The sequence below is a fragment of the Ammospiza nelsoni genome, chromosome 5, assembly GCF_027579445.1.
Source record: "Ammospiza nelsoni isolate bAmmNel1 chromosome 5, bAmmNel1.pri, whole genome shotgun sequence".
NCBI classification, from domain to species: Eukaryota; Metazoa; Chordata; class Aves; order Passeriformes; family Passerellidae; genus Ammospiza; species Ammospiza nelsoni.
In genome coordinates, this window is record NC_080637.1 from 28127890 (window position 1) to 28149288 (window position 21399).

At 35.5% G+C, this 21399-nt stretch overlaps 1 protein-coding gene across 2 annotated transcripts in view; it reads left to right on the plus strand.

Annotated features, from left to right (window-relative positions):
- The window catches only part of PNPLA8 (patatin like phospholipase domain containing 8), a 33178-nt gene that overhangs the window by 7670 nt on the left and 4109 nt on the right, over positions 1–21399 (plus strand). For both annotated transcript variants that reach the window (XM_059471499.1, XM_059471498.1), the window contains exons 6-8: positions 1462–1633; positions 6355–6412; positions 8578–8772. In XM_059471499.1, coding sequence (XP_059327482.1) covers positions 1462–1633; positions 6355–6412; positions 8578–8772 — 425 coding nt within the window. The remainder of the gene's footprint in view (positions 1–1461; positions 1634–6354; positions 6413–8577; positions 8773–21399) is intronic.

Consider the following 21399-nt stretch of genomic DNA (forward strand, 5'->3'; position numbering starts at 1 on the left):
TTGCGGTTGAATGAATTGTGCTTTACAAGAGTGATGGATTAAATGGTAGGAAGGATGCTTCTTGCACACTGCACTTCTCTTTTCTGCTGCAGTTTTTGTATTTCTTGCTATTGTTCAGCTGTTTTGCCTTTGAAGTTTGGAAATGCCCTTGCTGTGAATTCAGCATCACTGTCTTTGTGGTTACCTTCCCCATGCTTCTCTTCATTGGGGGATCAGAGGGTATAAATGCAGGCAGTCACAGAGAAAGATCATTGCAATGATCTGCATACTTTGAATCTGCTCACCAAAACAGCAAATGTATGTTATTGCAGAACTGTGCTGGAGAGTTTAGAAGAGAATGTGGCAGAGGATTTGCATGGCTCAGGAAAATGGTGTTTCTCTGCTGCTAGATGTTAAGTCTGCGTTGAATGCAGGCATCTGGTGATTTGGCAATTGAGATTGTTTCTCTTGATGAAACTTTGTGTCAAGTAGGCCCAGGTTGCCTTAAGGATGTGAGCTGCCTTTTAAGAAACTGAGACCATCAATCCACTAATGCTCAGCTCTCGCAGTTGGTGGGCACTGTGAGAGTGAAAGAGGGCTTGGAAGTCATATTTCTTTTAAAACCTTCTGTAACTTCCTGCATGTAGTTTTTTTTCTGCACATGCATTGTATTTTTACTCTCTTTTAAAAATTGGCACCTTTTAAAATTAATTTATTCAAGCCTATGGCATTTATTTCCAGATGGAAATAATTAGGACACATAATTTTTTCAGATTCTTAATTACATGTTCTAACAGTATGGCACAACTAGATTTAAAGTTTTGTGTGTCCCTTTTAATTTAATATATTTGAGAATTGTAATAATGCATTAATTGTATTTTTCCACAGTTCTTTTAAGGGTGTTTAGCAGCAATGCTTTTTGAGTGCTGTTATTTTGTTCTTGCAAGGGTAGGTCATAATTTTTGTTAGGGACACACTAGATGGCAGCATGTATGAAACTAGATTATAAATGGTTGGAACCAAATGTAATCCAAACTACTGAAATCTCCTTTGTTTTTGCAGAATTTTCTTAGAATATTTTTCTGTTGACTTAAGAGTTTGCATGGTAGCAAATAATGCTCCAAATAAATTTTTAGTACCACAGCAAAGATTTCTCTTACTCATTTCTCTTTCCAAGTAAAGTAGTAGATTTCATTAGCTTTCTGCCATATGCTTGTTGTAATCTGCAAAATGAAATAATACAATGTTTTAACTTCTCATATTTCTGTTTTTGAAGATTGACTTTTTTGGTATTGTGTATGTTCTTTTAAAACATGGTTTGTGATCTCTGAGCAGGAATTTAGTGAAATAAATGTCAGTTGGTCTTGCTGTTTCAAGACAGATATTCTGTTAACCTATGAACTGCATTAACTGGTAATCCATCTTTGTAATCTTACTCCAGGATACGTTTTTGTAATATTGCAAAATATTTGTTTTTTTCAGGAGCTATATTAGCTTTTATGTTGGGGTTGTTCCATATTCCCCTGGATGATTGTGAAGAGCTGTACCATAAGTTAGGATCAGATGTTTTTAAGCAGAATGTCATTGTTGGAACAGTCAAAATGGGCTGGAACCACGCCTTTTATGACAGTGATATATGGGAAAAAATGCTCAAGTAAGTAAAAGATAATCAGATAAAAAATAATTAGTGCAATGACTGAGTGCATTTGGTTTTGTTATTACTTCACTGGTGTGCAGATTCTTAGAACAACTAGAAGGGATTAACATATACACTCATTCTTTTGAAATAGCTGTTTTCATATTTACCAAGATGCTGGAAGCTTTTAATGTAATGATTTATGTTTCTGGGGAATAAAGTAAGCTTTACTGCACTGATTTCTGATTATATTCCTGTATGCTTGCCAGCTCTGCTAGATCTGACTCATTACAGATTTACTACAAATTTTACTAACCACCTGCTGTGCCCTTTTTAGTAAAGGAGATTAGTGAGAAATGAAATAATATGCTGTAGTAGAGATTTTTAGTGTTTGCTGCTATATTGGAGGCCTTTGTCCATTGCCACTTTCTTTGAAAGGGAAATGAGCTGTAAGGGTTGCAATGAAAAATTATCTGCAGTGTCAGAGTTGCCCGTGAAGTGTATTCACTTGCATTGATGGCTATTCAGGAAAAACCACTAGAAAAATTATTATATTACAGGTTTTATTTCTTAGTTTTATTAATCTGTATTTGTATTGGTAGTTCAATTGTTTATCATTTTTAGCAAGCTAATGTCATAGCTTCCCAACCAGCATAAGTTGACTCTGCCACTGTAAGAACTGAACAATCTTTTCTGAGAGACAATGTAAAATGGTAAAAGGTTCCTTCTGATAAGTAATAACAAGTTCCTTTGGGAATGCAATTACTGTGTTTTATGGGATTAAAAGAGTTTTTATGACTTAATAGTGGGACTACCAGTAGTGTCTGAATTTTAAGCTTCTTACTTCTTTGATGAAGTGGAGAAACAAGCTTCTAAGCACTTCTTCTCTGTGCTCTTGTGTATTTTTAGAAATAAATACATTTATCAAACTAATATCATTAGATTTTCTTCTCAGGTATTTAAGGGGCTTTTTTTAGAAATTGGATTTTTCTCTGTCTTCCCTCATTTCATTGCCCACCCAATTAAATTAAGTCTTGTGAAAGTCACAATAACCTAATGTGAAAGTATTTTACATGGCTTTAATTAAAATACTATTTTTTTTTTTTCTGCAGCTACATGTAGCACATGAGGGAGGTAAAGAACTCCTGTGCAATAGACAAAAGCAGTCAATTAATATATTATCCATGGAGTAAATTAAAAAAGAAATGTGCTGATCAAAAATGACTTCTTGGTCACCTGGAATGTTGAAGGGAGATGCTATGCCTGCCCAACATTTTGTTGAAGGGATTCCTGGAGGCTTCCCTGTGGTGTGGGGGCCTGGAGCTGAGAAGGGATTTGTAGGGTTATATAGTATCTCTTTACAGCAATATTGAAGGTCTGGTCTAACATTGTTACAGCACGGGGAAACTGCTGTATGCTTTATTTTGAATTTGAAAGCTTTACTTGTGCTCTGTGTGTTTTTGTAGTTTAAATGGTAACTTGTCAGCCTTGCTTGAAATAGAGACAATCCATTGACAGTGTACAGACTTGTAATGTGTGTTTAGTCCTACCACAGTATCAGTGGTGGTATTGTCTGTCAGAAGGTATTCTTGCTGAAAATAATTCAGTTGATATTTCATCGGTTTAATGTTCTGTGCATTCATGGGGTATATTATAACTTGCATTTCAGAAAATGACAGCTAATTTTGGCTAACTGACATTTCATTCAGAGTACTTTAGGAAATTGGTTTCATATGTTCTATGTATGTCTGTTTTAACTCTTATGTATTTCTTGAGTAGCAATTTGAGGACTGGTTTTAATGATTTACATTATGCAGAAGATTTTACTTACAACATATCAGTATATATAATGCTATATTGAATGCATTTGTAAGAACCTGGCTTTTAGTTCCAAATTTTCTCTTTTCTTTTGACTGTTGTTGACATATAAAATTTTCTTCTTGCATGCTGTCTTAAGAAACTACTGGAGAAATTTGGTGAGCAGCTAGGAGTTTTCACAAGCTAGCTAAAATCTCATGTTGGGAATTTATAGTCTTGAGAAGCAGTCACTGTATGAAGTGTAGAATAAAAATTACATGTTCTCCTTTGGTAGGAAAATGGATAATGCATGTGTTTGGGAATACAAGTAATAATACTTCAGTATTTGTTTTGCAGAGTGAAATATAAATTGGCACTGCTCTCTAGTCACTAGATGGGTAACACATTCCATACCAGCACATGGTATGAAAGTCTCTTCTGTAGATTTGGTAAAGATGTCATAGTTTTCTCATACTACTGTTGCTGTTAGAAGAGGGTGAAAGTTACAATTTTGCCTTTTGCATTGAGTGCTCTTTGTCCAAAATGTTTGCATCACTGCTGTAGCCCATTAGAATGTTTCTTCCGGCATATGGTTGACAATATGTTCTTCATAACAATATTGAAATAAGTGTTGCAATATTAGTGACTTGAAGCAATGAAAGAGCAATGTTTGTGAAAGAGACTCGTTGTTTTAAGTAGGTCATGTCTAGAGGACATAGGTCACAGACACAAAGTAGATAAATGGAAAAACAGGATGGCATAATAACTGATGAGTGGAAAAATGTAAAATGCTTACAGGATTTAAAGTAACTTTAATATCAAAAGTGATTTGGGTTGTCACGGGCAGTTTAATGAAACATCTGTATGCTTGTGGTCAGAGAAGATGATTCAGTGTGTGACAGTTGAGATTGAAAATACATAAAATACTACAGTGCCATTATATTAATTTACAATACAGTTTCATTTGAAATATTATTTACAGTCCTCCTTTCCCCATTTTAGAGAATATTTCTGTTGCAAGATTGGGGAAAAAGTAACCAGTGTCCTAAAGATAGCACACATTAAGTGTCTATCATTAACAAAAGCAAATGAGTTAAAGTGGTAATTTGAGATAGTAAGGCATCTTGAGAATTACCAGTTTCTTGTTTTCTTTGAGTGAAATAGGGGGGGAACTATTCAGTAGTCCCCCTGAATAACAGGGGACTATTCACTTTATTTTTTAACACAGTATGTGTATAAACTGTGGAATTACTTCTGCTGTGACTTCATAAAAGAATATTAAACAGTGAGACAAATACATTTATTTAATATGCAATTACAGTATTAATGGTAGCAACAGAACTAAACTATATGTGGAGGTGATACTAAACTTTTCTCCTTAGACTGTAATGTCTGAAGTTGCACAGTAGTTGAAAGGATTTCTTGTACCTACTCTGGAGTATCACTTTCTGGCCTTCATAGAAAACAGGATGTGATAGTTACTCAGTTTGATGGTTCCCATAATTAAGCAGAGGATATTGCTTATACATTTTTTTAATCTCTGCATTCAGGGTTTGGGAAAAATACCTAATACAGACATTGCAGAAACGGATGAAAGTGATGCAAATCAGTAGATGGCTTTGATATCTTAGCTCTGTCAGTCCCATTTCTTTTATTCCTACTTCATGGTTCCATGTGCCTTCATCTCCTTCTGTAATCAGTTAATGAGTGCAGATGTCACTCCTCCCCTTCTGGCTGGTGATTCTGAGACTAGAATCAAAGCAAAAACAAAACTGTGCTACACGTACAAGAATTGTGTCAGCAGGAGTTTTCCATCGTAGGACTGGAACCTGTCCGCCTTCTTTCCTCCCTGTCAAGGACATGTATGCAGCCATCCTTCAAGCACAAATAGCCACTAGAAGAGCAAATTGTCCTAATTGCATATACAGTCTACTGTCTGCATGGAGGACTGCTGCTGTGGTAGCCTTTAAAGCTTCTTTTGTCTTCTGACCTGAGTAGATAGATAGAGATGTTGTTTTTAACAGTGGAAGTGCTACTCCCTCCTGTCATGGGTGCAAGCTGTAGATGAATGATCTTATAATAACAGCACATGGAATATCTTTACTTTAAAAGTGTGGCAGTATAGAAAACCATAATTGCAAAGTAAGACAGATGCACCACCAGTGTTTGGGAGGAAGAAAGCTTGCTGATTTAAAGGAAAGCCTGTTTGGAATAATTACTGGTGACCACCCACTCTCTATTATACCTTTATACCTTTATTGCAAGCAAATCAAAGTTGAAGTAGATGGTGAGGTGAGATCACTGACTAGTATGCAAATTTGCTCCAGTCTCCTCTACTGTGCAGAAGGACTATCTTCTAGTTAACAATGGGAATGCTGACCCTGATATGATGAGAAATTACAGTGCTGACCATTAGCATGATTTATGAAAATGTATTCGTGTGAACAAATATTACCTCAGAAGAAATGGTAAATGCATATTGGATTACTGTTATGGAAGACTATATGTAGATGTTTTAACTTTCTTCTAAATTTTATGGAATCACATCTTTCTCTCTGTAGCTTTTGTTTCTGTAACTACAGAAGAGTAATTTTTCATTACTGTAGAACCACTTAATAAGGATGTTGCCTTTTTGATTCGTAAATGTGGTAAAGTGTTTTGTCTAACTATGTAGTTGAGTAATCGTAATGATTTATGGTTAGGTATGTGAACTGAGTAATTTGAATCAAGACCTCATCAGTCACTCTTCAGACTTACTTCCAGCAGGCTAGAAGGTTTGAAGTGTCGGTGCATTGAAGTCACTTGTATAAATGGGATTGTTAAATTGAAATACAAACATTGGTTCTTTTAAATGCAAAGGTCTCAGAAATAAGGGTGATAAATTGTTTGTCTTGTTCATGCTAAATTGATGGAGCATTTTCAATTTTTTACACTTTTTTTAGAGAAAAAATGGGCTCAAATCTTATGATTGAAACTGCAAGAAAGTCCAAATGTCCAAAAGTAAGTACAATTTTCTAAGGTAAATACTAATTGTATATTTCACAAGTACTCTTAAGAGTTCTGAGTAAATTCTATACCTAGAAGAACATTGGATAGACAGCATGAGTGTTGAAGTGCTCTTCAGGCTTCTATATGGGATAACCCATCCTTTTAAAGGATAAAAATTAAGTAGGTTCTTAAATTTTGGCAGCAATTTCTGGTATTTTTGTTACTTGTAGTTGGAATATATTGCAGAGATTTTAAAAAACTTGTAAGCATAGAAATACTGGGTCAACATTTTGGTGTTGTGCCAAGTTCATTTTTATCATGTAAAAATTCTAGCGTCAGGAGATTCTGTCCTGTCAGCTGTGATCTGTGTTACTGTATTGGAAGAGGGCAGGGTTTCTTCTCACTTTGTTTGGAGTACCTGGTTTTCTCCATTCACATTCTTGGGCCCCAAGATCTCTTCCTGTCTGATGGAAAAGGCACTAAGTCATAGGAGGGGTGTTACATACAGCAGTATGAGAGTGAAAGATGAGAAAGCAAGGGTATTTTATTTTTGGTGAAGGATAGGGTGTGAAGAAAGAAGCGAAATATAATAGGATATATTTCAGAACAATCTGTAATTAACAGGTGTTTTGGTGTCATAGCACTATATTCAATGCTTTACTGTTAAATGGAAGATATTCCCATTTTTCTAAACATAGAAACGTGTGCCTTACTGACTGCGTTCCTAGTCCGTGTCTAAAACAAGGACATGAAAAGGCTGGTGTGGTATGTTGCTTTCTGAGAGAGCAGCTATCCTGTGTTGACTTGAAAGTTATCTTTGAACTGGGATCTTTGGCTTCCTTCCATGTTCTTCAGTAATAAAATGTGAATATAAATAGAGCTAGAAACTAGCTGTTCCCACTAATCTCTTTAGAGTGCTGTCAGTGGTGGCACTCTTTACAAGGCACAGGAAAATCAAAATAAAACACAAAGTTCTGTGCTCTGCTGCTGCTAAATTCATTACAAGATGGGTTTTTCCAGAAGGTGCTGAGCACTTTGCAACATAGACTGCATCATGGAGTGTATATGAGTATTGTCAAAAATGAAAGCATCCTTTTAATAAGTTTTCTGTTACATTTTCTGAAGTTTTTTTCTTACTGCTTCTGGTAGCGCTTAGAACTAAACCCTCCTTTTGAGAAAAACAGGAAACTTCCTCCATCAAATGATGGAGGGTGAATCAGGCAGTTTTGCTTTTGCATTGTAATGTAGAAGTTACACTTTTGTTTTCTATGAGGATGAATTTACAGTGAATAAAATTATTTAAATTAAGTAGATGAAGAGTGAAAATGCATACAGTGATATCACAGCATCAGCTGTGCTGTTGAGTAACGTTTCATGAAAACACCCTACTCTGTAAAACAGTAAACAAGATGGAATTGGGCACCCACTTGGCTGCTGCAGAGTGCTGTTCTGGCAGTGCCAGCCAGGCTGGCTGCATCACCTCTAAAGGTCTTGCACATTCTAACACTCATCCATCACTACATGTACTTTCTCCTTGTGATTAGATCTGTAAGATACATTCTTTTTGTTGTCATAGTTGGGTTTTCTTCAATGGAAATACCATTTTGGCTTTTCACTTAGATGAACATATGTGATTTTTGTTACTGACATTTTAGTATCCTTACAAAAAAGCCTTGAAAGACTTTGATTCTTGTGCAGGAGAGATTCTTACTACAATTTTTTAACTCCGGTTGCAATATAAAGTAACCATTTTCTTGGAGAAAGAAATGGATTGACAGTTCTGACATTCATATTTAATGACAGTGTTGTATTGCTGGTTACAGACTTCTGAGAATGAAATACTATTTCAAAAGGAAAAGTATTTAAAAATCACGTAGTTGACACCTGCATTTTGTTTAAATATTGTAGATATTTGTAGAAACAGACTAACCAGTGGAAACAATTGATTGAAGGTTTTAAATAGCATTTTACTTAGGGATTTGAGTCTCTTGTTTGTGTTTTACTTTCCCTTTTAAAATTTGGCTAGACATTAAAAAATGTAAATAAATAATGAACCGAGTAAGATTCCAAAAGTGCTTTAATGTATACATTGAATTTCATATGGCGGGAAGCTTTCATTCTCATATTATGGTTATTATCATCATATATAACTGATTTTTTTCCTCCTCATTTGCTAGGTAGCTGCAGTAAGCACCATTGTAAACAGAGGAACACCACTGAAAGCATTTGTGTTTAGAAACTACAACCATTTTCCTGGCATTAAGTCCCATTATATGGGAGGCTGTCAGTATAAGCTGTGGCAAGCAATTAGAGCATCATCTGCTGCACCAGGTTACTTCCAGGAATATGTTTTGGGCAGTGATCTTCATCAGGTAAGTTGAAATCTTCTCCTTGAGTAAATATTTTCCAATTTTACACCTGAAAAAAAACATGGTCTGAATCTCTGAATCAAAACTAAGCATATGAGTTGGTAGTACAAAGGAAATCTACGACAGATGGAGTAAGAAAAGATATTTTTAGCTTCTATAGCCCTTACAGAGCTAGAAAGGCTTAAAAATCTTAGTCTTCTCAATACAAACCTAAGCTATTCTGCTATTGCTTTCTTCTCTGTCTGGGATGAAACCTTATATGAGTTGTAAATTGCCTCTGACTTCCTGCTTGCAAATGGTATTTTGCTGAGCATTATTTCACTAAATAGGTAGTGTAACTTAAAAATCTAACAGTATTGTAAAATGTGAAAAAAACTGATTATACACTTCAGCATTCTTTTTATTAGTGCACAAATTCATTTTATGGTCTACTTTTTAATTCTTTCCATTGATAGCTTATTCAGCTTTACCCTAGTTCTGAGCTAGTAAGAAGAGTAAGAGATGCCACAGAAGTAAGATTAAACCGAGAGGACAACTGCAAAAGAAATTCCCTTGAGGATAAAGCAGTGTCTCCTATCATCACTGCATGCTGTTTTATTATATTACAGCCTCTCTTGGTGACCCTGATAAGTAAAGAACAAAGCAAATGAATTTCTTTAGTAGTTTTTTAACCATGGGGTTTTAGTCTTTCAGTGCCCCTGTATTATACTGCTATTCTTCAGGTTTTCAAAGAATACTTCTTGATATGCATACTAATTAAAAACTATTAGTATTTATTTTAATAAATACCTGATTCAGATCTGTGGCAGAAAAGACTACAAAGGGTGACTGAACCAGGGACCTTCAACAAACAGAGCACGGGATTGACACTGAAGTTTAATGGAAGCATCTGTTGCATTTCTGTTGTATTAATTCATATGATGGCAGTAGTCTCAAATGCTGGAAAACAAGTAGCATGTTTTGAGTAATAAGATGTACCTGGATCACATACAGAATTTCTGATGGTGTCCATTAGAACTGTGTGTAATATCCTTAGCATTGTAATGTTCTTGAGTAGTAGTGAAATTTAAAGGCTAACAGATAAATGAGTGTAAGATGAAATAGAGAAAAATTCATTAGATTAAGAGGTGGTAAAAAAAACACCATGTGTACAAGCAAACAAACAGCTAGAATTTTATCTGAATAAAGACAGCATATTTCCATATTTTGATTCAACATTTATAAGGTGATGAAATAATTCAGCTATCTAAAAGCTGCATAGAAATTAAGGGGTGAAGGGGAAGGGCTCAGGTTCAGGCTCAGGAAGGGAGACTCTGAAGTTTCTTTCATTTTATTGTTTCCCTTTTTCGTTTAGGACACTCTTCCTCCCTCCCTCCCTTGACCGCCCCACCACAACCTTCCTGGTACAGTGCATCTTGTTAGCCTCAAAACATTTTAATCAACTACTCTCTGAAATAAGCAAATAAGTTTTGACAGGTTTTTAGAACTAAAAGTGGAATAACACATCAGATTCCAAGCCAAAGCACTGCTTGAAATCCTGAAGTGTGTTCGTCTTCCATCTGGACAAGCAAAACTGGGAAGGGAGCTGCTTTAGCCTTGGGAGCTGTTCCAAGCTGCTCCATAACTGATTGGATGGGTCAGTGTTAACCTATGTAAAGAAGTTTTCTTTCTCTTTCACCTTTCCCCCCTTTCTTTCCTTGAATTGAAAGTACTTGGAAATTGATCTGTGCTTTTACATGAAGGATAGTTGAATAAACAACATGATTTTGCAACTTCTACACAGTGCTTTACACAGTTCTTCATCTTAACATAGTTTCTGAATTGCCAGACTTGTGTGAAATGCAGTAAGGCTGGTACTTATTTCATCTATTTCACTTTTAAGTCCAGTTTGCTGGACTAGGGAGTGTATAATTGGTGTCAATAGAGATCAGATTCAGTATTTTCAGATACGCAGAACTGGAATAAAGTCTACTTATTTTTTTCCTTACTCAAGAGTCTTTGGACAAAGCCCTTCCATCTGACCTTACAAACCCTGTTTCCCAAGTTCATCATTCTTCTCTGTTTTATGTATTGTAATTATTGAAAGCTACTGCTTAGGATGTAATTCACCTTTCTCAGCCGTAAAGAACTAAATATGCTCTCAGTACTGAAACCGTTTATTGTAGTAGAACAAGTGCTAAATTTTTGGATTCAAACTTTTTCATATAATCTGAAAAATCTCTTCTCCCCAGCCAGGAATGTTTAAATATATTTGAGTTCTTATAGAAACCACCTTTCATGTCTGACATGCTTTTCTTTCCCCAGATTACATTTTTCTTACCACTTTTCTTGCCACATCTCTTTTTCCATAATTATCTGATTTGTATGGGGGGTATTTGGATGTCCAGGTACCAAGTTACTACTTGGCAAATAACTGTCTTCATGCAGCTTTCTAGCAGAGATTATAAATCCACTGCACACTCTGAAACAGCCTTGAATTGCCTTGTTTTAACCCTGGGGTAGGAGCCTCTGTGCATGTAGCAGACTGCTACTTTTATTTTCCTGGGAATTAATGGTAGCTCATAGGAAAAAGCAAGATATTCAAGAGTTTTACCTCTGCTGAAATAGTCAACATGAATTGAAAGAAATACATAAATAAATATAAATATATTTTAAACAAATATATTTTGAAATAAATAGAATCCCAAATGCAGCCATATTCCTTCTTAAAATAGCTTTCTTACCAATATGTTAATATTGGTAACTTTGTTCTTATAGTTCATATCATAAATATGGGAATAGTAGATTCTTGTTAAGCTTCTTTATTCTGAAAATGCACTGCAAGTGTAATTTTAAGTTCCTTGACCAGAAGTATATATGTAGTGTATATGGAAATTCTTGCTCTTTTCTGTATGTACACTGCCTAACAGATTGAACTGCTTTTGAACTACATGAATAAATGAAACATAACATTTAGATGTTTTTGATAGTACTGTGATTTTTGAAAAGGGCATCAGCACAGTGTGCATTAAGGGTAAATAATAATTTATGCCAAAGGCTTCAAAATTGCAGTATAGTGTCAGAAAGATGGTGTTTTAAGAATTTTTTCATTGACTGGGAACTTCCATTAATCATCATAATCTGTTTTCTGAACATTAACTGTGCTAGTTTCTTACTAGTTTATATATAGCCTCCCTCTGAAGTGTTGATGTTTCTAAACAATTCCAAGAACAGAGTTATCCAAAATGTATGTGAAAATTCAGAATACTAAGTACAATATTTGTTTCCTGGCTTTCAAGTTTGTGACTCTTTAAGCATTATATAGAGACCGTGTTCCATATTAGCTTTCAGTTGTGCATTTAAATGAGAAACACTCTAGCAGTTCATCTGGCTGAAGACTCTTCAAATGTGTGAAAATACTTATTTTGATAATGGAAATTTAGTGGATTTTTTTATAGTCATCCTGCATATTCATGTCTTATGTTATCTAGCTTTTATTAGAATCAGAGTCCTTTCACAAACTGGGTGAAGTAGCTGAATGAGAGTTATGTATAGGGTTGAGATGAATTCTTAAAGTTCTTAGATATGACTCCAGATGTCTGTGATGGAGTCATGGCTGAACTGAACTGTTGGCTTTGACTTGCTTTTCCATAATTGTAGAGTTACATGTGTGTGTATTTGTGTGCACATACATGCCCTTTCACTGAAACATTTCACTTTGATTTCCTGTACTGGGCACTCTCAGTGTAAAGCATGTTATTTTGTTAATAAGGTAATAAATCAGTTTTACAGTTTTTCTGATGTCATTCTTTAGAAAGAGGTTTCTAGGTGCCTGAACACTTATTTGTGCTGCAGGTGAGCTGTTGACTTGGTTTGTTAAATTTCTGCAAAAAGTCATCAGTTATTGCAAACAGCAATATTTACATTTGGGTCAATCATGCCATGCTGTCTGGTTCTGCTCTGTCAAGTAAGAGAAAACATTGCAGCTGTTGGTAGATGAGGGGAGTAGGATTAATATGAGGGGAGTAGGATTAATAGTCGTTGTGGTTCAAAAGAGGAACACATTAACATTCAAAGGGATTTAATCCCTGTAACATCTCCAGGAACCCTGCAAGTTAAGAGGGACCAAATCATGATGTTACATTGTAGAAGCTGTATTGCCACATGTTAATTCCTTTATTTTAAAATGTATTTTTGAAGTACTGAAGGCTCTTAACCTCAGTCCTGCTACATCCAGTGACATTTTTCCCCCTCTGCTTCCCTCAGAGGGGTGTTATTTCTTGTATCTATCTTGTATCCTTTTTGCCTTTTTTTTTTCTTGTACTGTGAAAAATATTTGAGGTACTCAATAATGTCACTTCAGTAGACAATAAAGTATGCTGAGGAAATTATTAATTAAATTCCTTAAAAGAGCAATTTAGAATTTAAGAAAATCATTATGCACACTTCATTTAATAGCATTTACAGTACAAACTAAATTCGTCCCACAGGATTAATTCAAAGGGCAGCAGGGATTGTGTATGTGATGGTGGTAGATTCAACAAAGCCACAGATTTTTCTCAAATAAAATACACCAAATTTAATGCAAAGGACTTGATCACCTTTTTCTTGATGGCTTCCCATGAATCCATTGTTGTATTACAATTCCATTTATTATAGTGCTGATGTTGATATATAATATTGCTCCAATAACTGTGTTTTCTTTGAGCAAGATCAGATAGTAAAGCAGTTAAATTGGCACCTGGTCTGTTAGTGGAGTTTTAATAAAGCAGGTGTAACAGGATGTGTGATGAGAATACAACCTAAAAATAAAAAAAATATATGTAGTACAATAATTATAACTAAAATTTGAAGTCACATCTTCATTGGAAAAAGATAATTCATGGTTTCTACATATTTTTCAAACTTTTATTTTTTTAGGTAACAAATCTGTAAAGCCAATTCATCCTTACAGCTTGTTACAGGAGAGGCCTTCAAAAGTGATTCACTTAGTGCACCCTACCCTAATTAGTTTTACATGGTAGCTTTTAAAATTAGATGCAAGGGTGCTTCCCAGGCTCTGAGAAGACATAGAATATAGGTCACATTGAAGTTCTTTTCATTCTTAGGATATGCCACGGTGATCAGTATGCAGCAGAGCTTATGCAGGCTGCAGTTTAATAGGTGTATCTTGTTCTCACAATGATAGAATCAGCTCTTTCTTTGTTTCTCTCTCTACTTTTTGCCATGTACGTTTGCCTACAGCAATCAAGGCAGTGTTGCTTACTGTTTAAGGAAGAGGGAATTCACTGGCACATGTAAGTTACATGGGTATCTGTGTTTCTTTTTCCCTTATGGATTCCATAGGTTTGGATAACAGCTCTGAAGGTGGACGTGCACTGTGCAGTTTACCAGCCTTTGTGAAATTGCTGTGGTTACTGTACCAGTGGTATTTTGCAGAGCTGACTGCTTGTAAGATTCCCTGCAGGGGCTTGCTAAGTGACATATTATTGGCAGATTTGTTTAGTATAATGAAATTGAGAGTGTCTGTTGTTTAGGCATTTGACTTGGAAGCATTCTAATTTTTATCTCAGTTGTTTCAGAGTGATCTTTTCCTAATGTAGTCTTCAGAGGGCTTATTGAAAAGAAGAAACAAAACCTCGCTCTCAATAAGCTGTATTAATTGAGCTATTTTTTTGCTTAGACTCTTGAGTCCATCTTCAGCAACGCTGTTGACCAGCTAATATTTGCTGTAAAACAAATTTTGTAAGGTCAGAGGAGGCTGCATAGAGTGGAGGATTGTGAACAGAGTCCATTCAGTAAGCTCTGTACAGACAATCTAGGTTCTACACTCATGTTCTGATGTTGCAGCCATTATTTCTTAAATCAAAAAGAAAACTTTTTCCGTTCTTTATAGTTTTTATTTTCTTAGGTTGTGTATTTGTCAACACTGACTTAAATGGGGCCATGTTTCTAAAGGAAATAGCCTTGTGATGTTCATTGCAAATAAAAGCCCAAGGATGTGGTGTGGTTATTGATAAACTTTTGCCTCTTCCCTCAAGGAAAGCTTGATTTTGATATATATAGTGGTCTGGTTTCCTAATGTGTCTGATGCTTAAAGAAAGACACTCATCTTTTTTTAAATTTTCTTAGTCTAAATACCTGAGTCTGTCTCAGTTTTTCAGAACCGACTCTGTTCTCTTGTTTATCCTAATGGTTTTCTGCTGCACCTGCTGCATTTGGAGTAATCTTTCTTGCAACTGGACTATTCAGTGTGTTTTTTGCATGAACCAAGACACATTTCACAACATTGAATGATATATTGGAGTCAAAATTAGCACTTCTAAATCAGAAACAAAATTCAGAGGCATTAACTTGGTCAGGCTGGAACCTGTGTTACAGTATGATGTGTTTCCTTTTTGAGAGGAAGATACAGATTAGAATACACTTGCCTTTATATGTTGCCTTGCAATTTATATGTTGGTGGTTTAAATCATTGTGTCATAGCTCCCTACTCAGAGCTTTTTCATGATGATTCTGATACCAACTGTATTTTGTCATTTAGCCATGCACTTCTTATTTAGGGGACTTGAGAAAGTGCAGAACTTTTCCTTCAGTCCTTATTCCCCATCCACCTGCCTCCACTGTGGATACAGGAACTAGGTAGTTCATGTCCAAATCCTGAATCCTTCATAGCAATTATCTTCAGTGAATTCACTTTATCTCATACATTTTGTCCTTTTAAGATCAAATCCTTTAGCTGCAAGCATACATTTCAGTTGCAGTGAAATGAAATGTAATGCTTGAGTCAACATGTAAAGAAGAAAATCGTCTTAAGAAATTTAGGTAGCTTGCATAATTCTATAAATAAAGGGCTATAATTGGAAATCCAATTTCAATTTGAAATTGCAATGAGAAAGGTAGAAATCAGTGGAGTCTGTAATATATTTAGATTTGACAGTTGACTGTAGAGTTAGCTTTCAGCATTGATTGTTATATGGTTTTGAACAGATGAATGACCAACATATTTTAAGTAACATTTTTAATTGATATATCCGATAATGAGCCACCTACATTCCCTATGGATCACTGCTAGTCTTTCTGTATTTTTCTCAATGCATTTTGAAGTTCCTGACATTTTACTGTTGTTTAAAAAGCTAGCAGCTAAAAATGTAGACCAATTAATTAGGAAAACTAATATCAATATGTAATAACAATAACATTGATCAAGTTACTGATGTAAAAACATATTGAGTCTAAATATTTCCATTGTTATCTTGGGAAATAAAATTTAAAGAATTTAGAAATTTTGAAAATTTAACATGGTCACATTTCACAAAAATTTGGCTATCTCCATATCTGGGATTCCTTGGTCAGTTGTAGAGGTTTCATGTTAATGTAATTGTTTGGTGCAGCTTTCTCCTTAGTCCAGTATATTCTGCCATAGCATATACAGTATTTACATGCTTCCTAATTTGAATGTTGTCAGCAAGGACAAAACTTCTAGACTTGAGTATCCTGGAGTTATCTGAATATAGCATTTTATTCAGACCCATGGGTTGGGAGATCTAGTTGGTTGTTTTGGTTTTGGGGTTTTTAACTGTACTGTTAACTTACCTGTGCTTCAAAGGTATCACAAGAGACCCTGAGTTTGGGCCTGTGTCTGGGGTCAGTGTAGGTTCAGCCATGGGCCCAGTTTTTATTAGGTTACACACTCTGATCTTTGCTTGTAATATCACAGCCAATTCATCATTTGGGAAGCATGGTTAAAATACATACTATTTTTGTGATTTTTGCTGTTGTGAGCCACAGAATTAATGTCATTAGATCTGTCATGCACAACTTATGCTTTTAATGAAATCTCTGACAATATATTTTATTGCCAAACAATTCTTCCTTTCATAATGTCTACTAATATTTAGCAAACTTCCTCAGTACCCTGTACGGATACATTTTCTGTATCTGACATAAACCCATAAATTCAGTGATGTCTTCAGAGCAGCAGGTCATTTTCTGTGAATTAATGACTCACTAGGATGAGTTAATAATTCAAAATAATCACCTAGAAGTCAACCTCAGCCAGGCATTCATTCTAGTGTATGTAAAATATATTATCAAATATTTTGCTTTTAAGAGCAATAGTATTGGCAGTTCTTGGAAGCATTGATCATGACATTTGGGTGTATGCCAATTGTATTATGGTGTTGCTATTTTTTAGGGGGAAAAGTTATAAATACTGTATGGGAAAACAGTTGAACTGAAAAAGAAGCTTTTCAGTAAATTTTCAAATGTTATTAAATTTATTCTTTACGTTTTGTCATGTAATCTTAGTATCATGTCTCTCTGTAACTGCTGTGGCAGGAGATACAGCTAATGCACCTTCATATTTTCTTTAAAAAATAAAGAATGTAAAATAATGCAGTAATGGAAATTTAATATTGGTGTCATTCAATAATATAAATGCCACTGCATCTAATTTTCATATTCTGTACAAATGTTTTCTCTAGAATGTTTCCCAATGCCAGTTCAAGGGAAATCCCTTTTTCACTGCTCTCTTTATGACAAGTAACTTAAGTGTTTATTTTTCTAGTAACTTAAGTGTTTTTTTTATTTAAACATAAATCATTATTTTGAGACAGCATTTGAAAATAATGAGCACAAGATGCTTATTTCAGGAATCTAAAGGAGCACTCTGGCTCTCCCTAAATAAGGGAATTGGTTCTTTCTGTAATTGTTAGAAATTTGGTGTGTAGGAGGATGGCATTTATAGCTGTCACCAATTAGGGCCTCTGCTGGGAATCAGCATAGTGCAGAATATATTATAATTGTATGTAGTTGACCCCAGGAGTCTGCTTCTTAGCATGATTATAAAGCAAGGGTGAATCTTCCTGAATAAATTGGATTAAATATTTGTATAAGAAGACAACTGTAGGTCATTGTGTGCTTTATAAAAAATGACTGAAGTTATTTAAATAAGATTCTCACTCAAACAGCGAAGTGGAACCTACTGTTAGAATGAAGCAAAATCTAATTGTTCTTGGTCACATTTTAGACAGAGATTTGTTAGAAATATTGACACCACCATCCATTGTTTGTCAGCAAGATGAAAACAGTTCTGCTTCTGTCCTGTTTCATGTTTATAGAACTTTCTATATTTTGCCAAATAGTTTGTTAAGGAAAATAAAGATTGCCTGTCTTACTGGGAGCTTCTCTTCACCAGTTTCATCCTCAGTAATACTGCAATCAGTCTGACTGATTACTCCCAAGAAGAAAGCCATAATTCATGTATATTTCAAACATATTCGTATATATGCAACAGAACAGCATAGGGAGCTAGTTTATTGTACAGTTTAATCTGAATGTATAGATTTCTTTTTCACAAAGCACTTGTCAAAACCTGTAACTTTTTAGCCCAGTGATGCTTTACTGAGCAAGCCTTGAAGCTTAGGGTACAATTACTGACATTTTCATAATGACACTGGGTGCCCAGAGCAGTGAGAGGACTAGGCTGGGATGTGAATCTTGAAGTTACCTGGATTGATGGACCTTACCAACTTAGGTAGTGAAAGAATTCTCTCCTTTCTCATTCCTGTCTTCTACTCTGAGGATGTTTGCTGCTACATACCTAAATGTATTGAGATGATTTTACAGAATGATTTTGCCCATTACTTCTGGGAAACAGAGTAAATGTTTTTAAAGCAGCTATTTTAGTTTTTCTAAGAAGTAACCCCTTATTACTGTGCAGCAACTACTCGAACTCAGTTGCAGCAACTAGACTTATCCTTAGGCTGCATATTTATGATATTTATGTTGACTTTAAGCATAGAATTTAAAAAATACTTTTCAGAAGTCCACTCAGAGTCTTAGCCTGTCTTGTCCTGTGATAGCTTTGTACTAATTCTGTCTCTGCTTTTTCACAAAGACAGTGAAAGTAAACAACAGAGCAAGTCTGTAAGAGTGAACTAAAATGCAAAGCATGTCTGCATAGGCAGTGAGGTGAAGTGGTTACTATGGAGCCAACAAACTCAGCTTCCAAATCTCAGACTTGGCTTTCATACACTATATATCCTTCATTCAGTGCTAGATTATTTTATTCACAAAGTTTAGGATAATTTAAATGAAACTGTGCAGCACACAAGGTGTTATACAGAACAGTTACAAGGCTCAACTTGAGTCTGACAGAATTAGGAAGTGCAATGAGAGCCGATGAATGTGGAGAATGTTCTTGTGAGAAACAACTGCTCTGCTGTGGTATAGTACAATTTTTGAATTTTAATACTTTAATTTCAAATAATTATTTTCAAAGTATTGACTTAAGTATGTCACTGGTGACTTCATGCCTATTTGCCATAATTATTTAAATAGGACAAGATTTTCAGAAAGTCCTTTGCTACCAGGCTCCCATGTGCTCTGGAATACTTTCTTGCAGACTTCCCAGTCTCTTTTCCTTCTGATTGTAGAATTTGCACTCATCTGTTTCACAGTGTTTACCTCTCGAACTGTGCAAGCAGGGTATCTCCATCAGAGTTTTTATTGGAGCATTTGTTTACAAAAGGTCCATTTTTCCTGCTTTAAATAATTGAAGATCTCTAAGTCAAGTAACAGGGGGGAGCCTTGCCTGATCATTTTGCAACTATCAAAACACTGATAAAAAATACTAGCTACAGCTTTAGACTCCTTGTTACCTACCAGAAGCTCTAAAAATATGGTTACTGTTGTATTAAGGAATTTTTGTGAAAAAATCTGTGTGAAAAAATTTCATTGGCTTCATCTGGGAATAAGATATTAAATAAAACAGAACAACTGCATATTTACCACCTGAAAAGCATTTGACAAAAGACTGAAAACAATGTCACAGTCCCTGAGTTCACTGCTTTTCTATCACTAGCAATTTTGCAGTTCTATTATTATTGTGTTCCATTTTAATATTAACTTACTTGATTGTTTCCATTATTTTTAATTTAGAAATATCTATTTTTTTATTTAGAAATTTTTAAGAAGCCTTTTTCTTTGCTGCTTGCCTGCCTGATGACATCAGGAGAGTTATGCCCCCTTTTCTAGTATCTCCTTGCATTAGCATTCCTACTCCAGCCCTTTGTGTTTGGTATACTGCCAGCAAATTAAGTGTAGAATGGTTTCGCAAAGTTCAGCAGATGAAGCAGTGTCTGGCACTTGCTGCTGCACTGAGCATAGCAGCAGAGAAAGGAAGGGATGACAAATATGTGCTTGGGAAGTGAAAAAGAGAGTTTGCAATTGGATTGAGATCTAGCTAAATGAGAAGAGAGGGTGAAATGTAGGGAAGGGGCCAGTTAATCCAAGAATGAGAGAACAGAAAGAAAAAAGGGATCTGCCCTGTTTGCCCAACACTGAGTTCTGAGTCAAAGCTTGGGCCAATTCCACCTGTTGTGGATATAGGTCAACAGTTTAGTCATTTGTAGAGTTCCTGTAAGTTACCCTTTCTGTTAAAGATTGCAAGGTGTGAATCATAGACTCATTTATGTTAGAAAAAACCTACAAAGTCCAGCCATTTACCTAATACTGCCTGGTCCACCACTAAACCACATCCCTATGTACCACATCTGAATGTCTTCTAAATACCTTCAGGGATGGTGACTCCACCACTTGCGTCTTCAGTGTGTTCTGATATTTTCTGGTGAATACATTTTTTCTTAAATGGCCAACGGGAACCTCTCCTTGCACTACAAATTTTGCATTTTCCACAAGACTGAGACTGGACTGACAAAATTCAAATTCTAATAAGAATAGATTTTGAGATGTAATTTTGTTTAACAGCTAAAATTACATCTATCTGTGATTCATGCAGTATTTCTTTAAATAGAGTGTAGCCTTAGGAAAACTAGAGGAGGAGGAGAGACCCTCGGGTGGTTATCTGGTCCAGCCTCCTGTTCAAAACAGGCTAAACCTCAAAGCTGGGTTGGGTTGCTCAGGACTTTGCCCAGCTTAGTTTTGAAAATATCAAAGGATGGAGATTCCACAGATGCTCCAGCTCTTACTCTGTACTTTTTGAAAGAATCTGGGTATTTCTACTTTAGATAGTGGAACACTGTTATTAGCTTCCTCCTTGGCTTTCTCTTTTCAACGGGGTAAGCGAACCTACTTCCCTGCATCTCGTCTTGTATGTTATGTGCTTCAGGCCCCAAACCATCTTAGTGTTTTCTTTACTATACGTGTTCCAGTTCTTCAGTGTTTTTTAACTGGGTGTCCAAAGCTGTACAAAGTATCTATCCCTAGTCTGGCCCTGTGCATACTGAATAAAAGGGGATAAGCACTTCTCTTGATCTATTGGTTTTTCTTTTAGACCCAGTGTATGTCGATAATGTGTAATTTATTGAATATTCTGTTTGTATGGGCTCTGTGTGCACAGAGGCAGTACCATTCCATAGGGACATAGCTAACAATACAGAGGAAAGGAGTGACACATTGAAGACATTCCATCTGTCCAAGAGGAACTGCTAAACTTAATAGGAACCAAAAAGGTTTAGGGCTGTGCATAAAGTTGGCAATGCTTTGTAGAATTTGAATTGTAGCTTGAAGCTTATACTATAAGTGAAAATATCACTTTATATCAACAAGATTTTTTGCATGATCATATGTGGTATAAAGATCCTTATTTTGTTTTCATTATTTTGTTTTGAGACAAACAGGGATTGA